The sequence below is a fragment of the Vombatus ursinus genome, unplaced genomic scaffold (assembly GCF_900497805.2).
Source record: "Vombatus ursinus unplaced genomic scaffold, bare-nosed wombat genome assembly UNPS02009770.1, whole genome shotgun sequence".
Classification (NCBI taxonomy): Eukaryota; Metazoa; Chordata; class Mammalia; order Diprotodontia; family Vombatidae; genus Vombatus; species Vombatus ursinus.
Window position 1 is genome coordinate 14,212,449 of NW_020949548.1, and position 11,048 is coordinate 14,223,496.

Here is an 11,048-nt window from a genome sequence, read left to right on the forward strand (position 1 = left end):
AAAAAAAAAAAAAAAAAAAAAAAAAAGGGAAGGGCTTCATGAAAACAAAGGGAAATGTAGAGACAGGAACATGAAAAAAAGAAAAAGAAAAAAAACCAAAAGGAATTCATGAGCATTGGCAGGTCTCTCTGAGCATCCCTCTCCTTCCTGCTTCCAGCCTGACAGCAGCAATGAAACTCGTCACAAGCCTCTTTCTCCTCTCCCTGGTCCTGTGTGTCAATAGCCAGGGTTGGTTTCAAGAGTCTCTGGACTTCCTGGATCAGGCTCGTCAAGGTAAGGCCTCTTCAAGAGCACATCACCTTTGATAGAGTTGCTTTGCATGAAGCAGTGAATGATGAGAGGAGGGAAGAAAGATACCTGGAAGGTAGAAGGAGAGGTGGTAGCAGATGCAGCCAGAAATAGAATCTGGAACCTGAGCAATGGCAAAACAGGGCTGGTGGTGTGGACCTTGCCCCCAGCGGAAAGAGAGATTGTACAGCTGCATTGGTGAGCCCTATGGTTATGAAACAGGAAAGAATCTTTTGCTCAACTTAAGGTGGAAGTTGCTATTCTGGATCCTATCTGAAAGAAATGGAGCAATAATAAAAGAGGAATTAATGTATTATATTTTCAGGGAAAAATATGTTTTCAGAGTCCGTTGCTTCATATTTTAGATATTATTAGTACAGTGAAGGGACACTTATTTTATGAGATTCATCTTGATCTGTCATTTCCATTGGGGACCAATGGTTGAGCAGATGCTTTCCCATGCCGTCCATTTAAAAAAAACTTGAACCTAGGAAGACGTTTCGTTCCCCGCTAGAACCAGACCCATGTTGCTAGAGTCCTACTTGTAACTCGTGTGCCTCTTCCATTGCTGTTCCCTTTCTAGGTGCTGGGGACATGTGGAGGGCCTACTGGGACATGCGTGAAGCCAACTTTAAAAATTCAGACAAATACTTCCATGCTCGTGGGAACTATGATGCTGCCCAGAGAGGACCTGGGGGGGTCTGGATTGCTGAAGTCATCAGGTATGAATTTTGGAATGGTGTTGAAGGTGGAGCAGATTTGGCCTGTCTGGGGACTCTGGGAGGCTTAGAAAAGCCCATGGATGAGCTCCCTGCAGGCCTGCAGGGCTCCTCCTTCTGTTTCCCACAGTGTCCAGAGCAGGGTCCTATCAGCAGCCATCAGTCTTGTCTGGCCAACAGAGAGAGTAGCAGGGCCTAATGTGCTGTTAGTATTGACCTTGTATCAAATGAAGGTCAGGCTTGAGAGAGGATTTGTTTTTTTTTTCTTTTTAAGCATTTTTTTATTTGTAGTTATTCTGAACTTGTCTGACACCATCGAATAGGAACATTTCCATATATAGAGAATAACAAAATAGAAGACTTTTTATGTTACTGTGAATCTCTATTATTTTAATTTAAAATTTTTAAGTTGTAAAAAGTGTATTATCTATTCAATATATTAGTCCCAAAGCTGCCCTGGTTGTCAGTGCCTACCCTCAAACTTCCTTCTGCTGTCTCCTGTGCTTTCTAAAATGCTTTCCTGATACTATTTTTTCTTTTCTTTTCATTCATTTCTTTCTTTCAAAGTCTTCCCCAACAATATTTTTATGAAAACTTTCCTTCATAACAAATGAACATCAAACTAAATTAGTGCAGACATTTGACTTGTTGAGAGTGTATACCTCATTCTGCCTCTCTAGCCCATTTGCTTCCCATCAAAATGAGAGAAATGTATTTCATCATTGATCTTCTGGAATTTGGTGTGTTTGCTGAGTTGAAATGAGTCCCTAGTTTTTCACAATTGTTTCTCTTTACAACATAGTATCCATTGAATAAATGGTGTTCCTGGTCTATTCACTTCTTTGTACATCTATTCACTGGGTAGAGAGGTCCAAGTTGCTTTCCAGAGTGTCTGTACCAATTGACAGCTCCATCTACAGTGGACTAGTCTGCCAGCCCTCTCACAGCCCTGCCCAGGATCATCATTTTCCTTTTTGGTTATCTTTTCCTTTTGGTCTGATGTAGATGAGGTGGAACCTTAAAATTATTGTAATGCATATTTCTCTGACTGTTAGTGATTTGGGATGTTTTTATATGGCTGTAGTTATCTTACCTTTCTTCTTTTGAGAACTTCCCATTCATGGCCTTTGACTATCTATTGAACAAGGACTTTTGTTCTTATATATTTGAATTAGCTCTGTAGTTACCTTGGACATCAGACTTTTATCAAGGAACTTGCCGCAAAGACTTTTTTTTTTTTACAGTTAACTGTTTCTCTTTTAATTTAACTTCATCCCTTTTGTTTGTGCAAAAGCCATTCAATTGTCTATAATTGAAATAGCCTGTTTTATCTCCCATGATTTTCTCTACTGATTTGTGTAAGAACTCTTTCCCTTTTCATAGTTATGAAAGGTATCCCCTTCCTTCTTCATCTAATTTGTTGATGATTTGAACTTTTATATCTGGGTTTTATACCCAGTTGGAACTTACTGTGGTATGTGGTATAAAATGTTCACCTCCATCGAATTTCTGCCTATTTTCCAGTTTTTCCAATAGTTTTCATTAAATAGTGAGATCCAAACCTACTTGTCAGGGTCTTTGGGTTTCTCAAACACTAAGCTACTGTATTTATTTATATTTTTTGTACTTCATCTGTTCCTCTGATCAACTCTTTTTTAAAGCAGTGTGAAAGACTTTTAATGATTATTTTTTTGTTCCATAGTTTCAGAGCTAGTACTCCTTCCTTCCCGCTATTTTTCATTAGTTCCCTTGAGATTCTTGATCTTTGGTTCCCCCAGATGAATTTCGTTATTGTTTTTTAAAATTATGTAAAGTAACCCTTTTTGGTACGGCATTGAGTAAATCAGTTCACTTGACATTATCATTTCATTATCATCCTATTGGCACAGATTAATTGAAAGATGATTTCTTTAAAAAATTTAATTTTATTTTCATTTTTGAATTCTCTCCCACTCACCTTCTCTACTTCCACCCACTCAGAAGGTAAGAAAAACAAAACTCACTACAAATATGTATAAGCAAGCAAAACCAATTCCCTCATTAGCCATGTGAGGGAGGATTTCTAAGTCACTTATTCCCGTTGGGCTGATTCTGGCAGGAGCTGAGCTATGCATAGCACAGAGTTGAGCTCTGAGCCCCCACTGCTTGGGAGCATAATTAATCAGCAGTAGCAACAGCAGCAGCACCTCCCACCCCCATCCCCCACCATCCCCCAGGCTTCTACATCCTCTTATCACAGTGCCCTCTTTCTCCTCAGAGATGAGGAAGATAGAGCCCAGATGTATTGGTCTGGAAGTGAACCACTGATTTCTTTAAACTCCTTATCTTTCAGTGATGCCCGGGAGTTCGCACAGGGAGGCAGCTTTGGCTGGAATGCAGAAGATTCCACGGCAGACCAGGAAGCCAACAGATGGGGCCGAAGTGGCAAAGATCCCAATCACTTCAGACCAGCAGGCCTGGATCCCAAATATTAAGCTGGCTTCTCCCTTTTGTTCCCTTCTCCATGTATATTGTGAGATCCCCCTGGAGTCAAGAGTCTCCTGGACACACAGAACTGTACCTGCTGCCACATAGACATTCAATAAACAGCAGTTCTGACCAATCATGAGCCTGCCTGACTCTCTTTGTACCCAGAGTGAACCTAAATTACCAATTGTCCTTTGACCCTGGTTCTGGCTCCTGTCAAACCTCAGGTTGGGCATCTTATACTTGGTCTCATAGTGACCTTGGGTCCATATTTCACCCTGTTCCTAGTGAGGTACTGGACACCCAAGAAGACTTGTCCAAGAGTGTCCCATGACAACTCTTGGGGAAGCTTGATATAATAAAACTTAGAAAGGAATATGGTTCCAGAACAGACCCCCAGTTACTACCCCATTGCTATTCCACTTGACTTCATTTCCTTCCGTTTAGTAACTCCATAAAACCCCTGGCATCCTGTTCCTCTTTGCTACTGATAGCTTGGGGTCTCCATTTTTCATACTCAGATATTCCCAATCAGGTTTCCCAATATCTCCCCACCCTTCTCCCATGGCCAATCCTAGTGTCCAGCTTCCTTGGTGACCATTACTCTGAGTATTCCTTCTCTAGTATCTTGCTCTCTTGGTGTCCTTTACTTGTGTAATGAACCCTCGGAGTCTGCCTCTTATTATCCATCCTCCAGTGTCCAGTCTCTTTGGGGTTGTCCCTCAATATTTGTACCATTACCTTTTGTTTAAAAATATTGACAAAATAGCGATGTCCTCTTCATATTAATAATAAAAACAACAACAATAATAACAACTAGCATTTATATGATAACTTAAGGTTTGCAAGGCACTTTAAAAACATTATTTCATTTTATCCTTACATCCCTGAAAGGCAGGTATTATTATTATTATTATTATTATTAATTATTATTATTATTATTATTACCCACATTTTGCAGACAAGGAAACTCAGGCAGACAGAAGTTAAGTGACTTATTTGCCAAGAGTCATGCAGCTAGTGAGTATCTGAGGACAGATTTGAATTCCGGTCTTCCTGACTCTAGGTCCAATTCTATCCACTTAGCTACTATCTAGCTGCTTTTCCACCCAATGTTTCTCCATGTCACATATCCACAGCCTTATGCTCAGTTTGTGGTATCTAATATTTGTCCTTCTATAACTCCATAGTGTCTATTTCCAATCTCTAATCACCTTGGTATCCGCCCTTCTGTATCCAGGCACAAATGCCCAGCCTCCTTGATGTGATGTGATGCCCCAGTTTTCTGTCTCCTTCCCCTGTATACAAGCCCTACAATATCCAGTCCACTTGATGTTACTGTTAGTCTATTGTCCCTTTGCTGTCCATGTTTTGTCCCCTTGTTGTCACTGTTTGCCCCTTTCTTGTTCACCATCATGTCCTGATCCCTTGATGTCCAAGCCCAGTGACCACTCTCCTTAGTGTCTTCTGCATTGCCCTGCCTCCTTTTTAACCTTCTTTTCAGTCTAGTCACCTAGGGTACTGTCCCTGCTTAAGGCTTCTTCCCCTCACTGGCGGATAATAAATTCTCAGAAATAAGTCTCAGAAGAAACTATTCTGAACTGTTAGTGAATGGAATCACAAATGTAATCACCTCTCTCTTCTTTCTCTATTAGAATTTATTTGATCCTCATTTGGCTTTTTGCATTTATTCAAATAAATAACAATAATTAGTGCTTAGTAAATGCTTTTTCATTCATTTATTCATTTACAGGTTTCTCTCATCTCCTATGTTTCAGAGATTCTTTTCATCAAAAATTCTTAAAGGTCTTTTGTCCTATAAAAGATCCACTCTCCTTCATGTAAGATTTTATTCATTTTTATAGAATAGTTTTTTTTTTCTTGGTGGTAAGCCTTTTTCTTTTGTCTTTTGGTACACAACCAGTTCTCACTTAATGTAAGTGGGTAATTCTGCAGATCTCCCCTTCCCCTCATGGGGCTCTGAGTGGTTCTGCTCCCTCTGAGTCTCTTAGGTCCCTGCAGCCAGAGTGGCTTTAGTGCCTGGGCCCCCACAGATAGAGCAACTTCAGTGCCCAGAGTGGGGGACCCCTGGTACCTTCCAATGCCTGCTGGAAGCCAGAGTTGGAGCCAGAGCCTGGGCTGGCACAGATACTGTCACCTGCCCATGGGTAGTAAATTTGTATAATGTAAATTTATGCAAAGTGAAAACTGTCTGTATTGTATTCCATGATATTCTTTCCTTTCTTGTGGTTGCAGACTAGTCTTGCATAATCCGGAGAGTAGCATCTTGATATTTGAGCTATTTCTTTCTGTTTGCTTGTGGCATTTTTTCTTTGACCTAGAAGCTCTCAGTTTGATACTTGTTTCAGGAGGTGACCAGTCAATTCTTTCTTTCTTTTCTCTGCCCATTAGTTGTAATACATCTGATTAGTTTTATTTTATGATTTCTTGAAATATATCTTGAATTTCTGTTTGATTGTGGTTTTCAGGGAGCCTGATGATCCATTAATTGACCTGCTTTTTAGTTTAATTGTTTTTGATAGTAGACAACATGTCTTAAGTTTTCCTTCTTTTAGCTTTGTTTTAATATTCTTGGTTGTTTTATTGAATCACTAAGTTCTGTTTGCTCAATTCTGTTTTCTCAGGGAGTCTACTATGTGTGTCATGTTTTTTGTTTTTTCTTATGAGCTCATTTTTCTTCTTCCAATTTGTTCCTTAGGAGTTCCAATTTTACTTTTTAATCTCTTGCTTCCTGTCTTCTATTTTTTTTTTTTTTTGGAGTACTTGCAACCAAAACATTCTTTTTGTTAACTCTCTGTCTATTGTTCTTGTGGAGTTGCTACAGTGTTTTGGGTTTACAGCTTAGGTTTCTCCTACCTCAGATATTTCTTTATTGTGTAAGAACTTTTTTTCTTGTTTCCTCCTGCCTCTAGACAGTTCTTAAATTGGGACTGTGTGCCAGGAACCACTTCTGGCACCTTTTGCTCTTTAAGATGAGATGAATCAGTTCAGATCCTGTGCCCTTTGCATTCCGGATTCCATTGCCACCAACTTGCCTCAGTTTTGGGTGGAGCACCTGGTTCCTGGTTCCCCTGTTCTGGTTACCTAAGCAGAGTCTGTCTCTGTCTTATTTCTGTCCCCTTTCAAATACCATTTGTGAGTTGGCTTTTACTCTGCATTGGTCCTGAGAGATCCTGATGAGATATTAGAAGTCACCCTGGTTTGAGGCCTCCTAGAGGGTTCCTGGGTGCCTCTATTTAATCTTCATCTCTTGGAATTCCTGGTGTGGTCACTAGTATTAGTTTAATCTGCATTCTAGTGGGATCCCCAATGCTGGAGGCCTGGACACTTCCTGTCCCAATCTCCTTGGGTGGTCACCTATCAGGAATTGCCTATTGTCCCCTGCTATGTCTGGGAAGGATATCAGAATCACAAGTAGCTTGAGGCCTCCTGGGAGACCCCAAAGCATACATACTTTTCAATAACCTCTGCTCATCTCAGTCTTCTTATACAAGGACTTACTAACAGTTGGCCTGGTCCTCTGCTATGGCTATGACAGTCCAGGGCTGGAATTGTCTGGTTTTTTTTTTTTTTAATCAGAGATCAGGTTGGCTTGAAGTTTTCCTGGTTCCCCTAAACAAAGTTTCTATCACCTTCAGGCAATTTCCTTCCTGTGTAGACACGGACTAGATGGTGGAGTTTACTCTGATTTCATTTCATGGACTGTTGCTTCATCTAGCTTTTTAATGTTTGTTTGGGAAGTTATTAGGGAGGTAGATTCAGGGAGGTAACCTAGGGAGGTAACTTTTCATTCTGCAGTCTTGACTTATGGATTTATAATTGTTGTTTGGTTGTTTCAGTCATGTCTGATTCTTCATGACCCCATTTGGGGTTTTCTTAGCAAAGATACTGGAATGGTTTGTCATTTCCTTCTCCAGCTCATTTTACAGATAAGGAAACTGAGCCAAACAGGGTTAAGTGACTTGCCCAGGGTCACACAACTTGGAAGTGTCTGAAACTGGATTTGAACTCATGAAGATGAGTCTTCCTGATTCTAAGCCCAGTATTCTATCCATTGTGACACTTAGCTGCCCCCTATCCCAGGCAGGGTTGTGGAACAGTATAGAAATGAATAATGGCTAATTGTGTCAGAGTATTTCTAAGTGACCCTTCCCTCCAAAAAATTAACCTATACATTCTGTATTTGGGGAGTGATCAAGGGAACTGGAATAATTAACATAATGTAAAATACCAACTACTACTCCTGGACACCTGTTCCAGGTAACCTAATGGTTAGATTCTCCCTTTATTGGGGAGGAGATGGAAGGAGAAAGGGAAAGAGCAACTATTTAATAAGTGTCTACTATGTGTCCGTCACTGTGCTAAGTACTTAACACATAATATCTCATTTGATCCTCACACACAAGCCTGGAAGGAAGGTGCTATTATTACAACCCATTTGACAGTTGAGGAAATTGAGGCAGACAAAAGTTAAGTGACTGGCTCAGGCTCATACAGCTAGTAAGTATCTGAGGCTGTATTTGAACTCAGGTCTTCCTGATTCCCAGCCCAATAGTTTATCCAATGCACCACTAGCTGCCACATTGACTGTTAATACCAAGGACCTATGAACAAAATCTATTCCCTACTCTCCCAAATAGATGTGTAAGATGTACAACTTGCAAATCAAAAATATCAAGGCAGTGCTTTTAAGGTATAGATCATAGATCTTGAAGAGACTTCAGAAGCCATTGAAGCTAGCACTGCCCCCACTCCATTTTACAGATGACAAAACTAAGTAATTTGCCCAAAGTCACAGAGGACCTAGGTCCTCTGACTCCAGAGGCCATACTCTTTCTATGGTACCATACTTCTTTTTATCAATCAGATCACATCACATTTCAACAAATTCTAAAACAAAAGACTTCCAAATTCTAACTGAGGGTTCACTCATTTTAAGCAACATTCAATATAACCAAAGTTCAGTCTAGCCAGAGTAGAGCTTGTTATTCATTTTAAGGGATTTGAGCTGTCAAAGATGCACCTTTGTTCTTCAGGGATGTTTATCCGTGGTATTTACACAGTTTAAGTCTGTGAGAGGGAGCTGATTGGGGGAGGTAGTTATATTCCACCTGTGTTCTTCTACCTCACTGCTCAAGGAATATTGCTTCTACTGGGACATGGGGGAAGGGTGACTATCTCCCCCCAAAAGTTAAATCACACAGTCTTCACTGTTGGGCTGGCCCAGCTGGTTTGCTGAGTACAAAAGAACCGGTCGTCTATGTGACAAAGAAAGGGCTGTCTCTTACCTGGTTCCCTTGGTGAAGGAGTAGGAGGGAGCTATCAGGCAGGGGTCCAGGTGAACAGGCGGAAGGGATGGTTTCTGATAGCCAGGCTTGAGGGAGCCACCATTGTTCACAGAGCCAAGATCATTGCCAAGAGGACCCCAAGGGAGGTGAACAATTTGGCTTCTCTCTCACTTGGCCTGTGGCCTCTTGTGTTTAGGATTGTCTGTGATCACTTTTTCATGGTTAAAATTGAAGAAAGTGTCTTCTCCCAGGCTTGGCAAAATTCTGAATTCAGTCCAGGAGCTTTCTCAAGAGCCAGGTGAGTAAGCTTGTTGTTGTTGTTTTTGATGATAATGATGTTTAGACTCTGAAACTGTCCTATGAATTTGGATTTGCTCTGCATGTCAGGAGCTCGGAGTACCTCTGAAGATGAGACTCAAATATAGATAGCTAGAGTGTGCACTGATACATAGCAAGTGCATTAGAAAGGGCATAGCTAGAATACATACTCATACATAGCAAGTGCACTAGAAAGGGCATAACTAGAATACACACTGATACATAGCAAGTGCATTAGAAAGGGCATAGCTAGAATACATACTCATACATAGCAAGTGCATTAGAAAGGGCATAGCTAGAATACACACTGATACATAGCAAGTGCATTAGAAAGGACATAGCTAGAATACACACTGATACATAGCAAGTACATTAGAAAGGACATAGCTAGAATACATACTCATACATAGCAAGTGCATTAGAAAGTTACAAAACAAAGTACTATGCTTGTAGATACCAAGAAAGCCTCCAATAAAGAGGTGGCACCTGAGCTCAGAATTAAAATATGGGTAGAATGAGGGGACCCAAAGACATTCCAAATATTTGTAAGCAAGAAAACACAGAACTGGTTGGAAGAGGGGCTGAGAAGGAAGGACAGAGTAAGTAGTTCAGGTCGACAAGAGTGCAGAGTACTGCCTATGCTCTAGGGGAAGTATAGGTGATAATATTTGGAAAGGTGTGCAAGGCTGTAGGGCTGAATTACTTTTGACATTTTAGAGGTGAAGAAATGAGGCCTAAGGTGGGGGGGAATAATTTGTGACTTTTGAGTGTGAGTGATCAGGACAAAAAATCAAGATTTTCTTTCCTTGGAGATTCTAACGAGTATATCTTGGACATCTTTGAGTGTAAGAACGTGTGTGCCGCTCCTGACTTCTTCCTGCGTGCATATGCTGGTCAAGCTATAATCTCCCATATGCTTAGGAGCATTTGTTCCTTGTGCCCGGCACACAAAGCATATTCTGCCCTGCCAACATATGCCAGATGACATAACATATGCAAAGTGTGTTGTAAACCTTAAAGTGCTGTAGAACCCTATATAAGTACTGGCTATTCTTGTTTCAGGTGAGGCTGATAACCAGACAAGAGTTCTCCATTCAAATGAAAGATTTGGAGTGAATTCTTGCAGATCTCTGGGGAGTGTCAGGGCAGTCATGGCACAGGACAGCTGCGCCTTCCCTTGAGTCCTGCTTGGGTAACTTAGTGATCCATTTCTAATGGATGGGCCAGTACCTGTGAATCTCTTCTATGGCTCACAGTGTCTGGCTTTGTCTGGACTCTCCTCCTCTCCAGGGTAACCTGCTTTTATCTCTGCCTGCCCTTCCCTCCTCCCCAGGGCCTGGGACACTGGCTCCAAGTCCCTGGAGAAACTAAGTATAATCACCCTGTGTGTCCGACTGCTCCAGAGTCTGTCCATCTGCCCCGGCCTCAAGGTGGGGGTGGGGGGCAGTTGTTTGGGGAAAGAGAAGCTGTCCAAAGGGGCCACTCAGCAGAGTGACCCTTAAGGACATTTTCTGCCCCCTCCTCCCCATCCTCATTCAGTCACATGGTGTAGTGGGTGGGGACAGACCTCAAATTGGAGAAAATCTTGTCTTCAAACTTCAGTGGGTGTCACCATCCTAAACTAGGGCTCTCTGTGGGTTGGGGGCGGGGTGCCATGCCATGGATGTGTGTAGAGGATGGAGGCTGTGTGGGATCTGACGTCCAAGGAGTAGACAAGGTCTCTGTGATCCCAGGGTCTGCGACTGCATGGAAAGGTAAGAACGGGGCTCATGGATGGGGTGGGGGTGGCGTGGAGACAAGCGTTTGAGCAGAAGCGCCTTTATTCCCACATTGATTAGAGGCTCCCCCTACATTCACTTTCTTCTGTTGCAGACCCAGATACATGGCAGGGTCCTGAGCCAGGACCCAAGATGCTCCCTCCCAAAGGCAATGGTGGCTGAGACCTCTC

The 11,048-nt window shown here is 41.8% G+C and overlaps 1 protein-coding gene across 1 annotated transcript in view; it reads left to right on the forward strand.

The window, feature by feature from the left end:
* Positions 1 to 3,610, forward strand: part of LOC114036188 (serum amyloid A protein) — a 4,650-nt gene extending 1,040 nt beyond the window's left edge. Inside the window, exons 2-4 of the mRNA XM_027852619.1 lie at positions 158 to 273; positions 872 to 1,010; positions 3,340 to 3,610. Coding sequence (XP_027708420.1) covers positions 171 to 273; positions 872 to 1,010; positions 3,340 to 3,481 — 384 coding nt within the window. The 5' untranslated portion in view covers positions 158 to 170 and the 3' untranslated portion in view covers positions 3,482 to 3,610. The remainder of the gene's footprint in view (positions 1 to 157; positions 274 to 871; positions 1,011 to 3,339) is intronic.
* Positions 3,611 to 11,048: the final 7,438 nt, after the last annotated feature.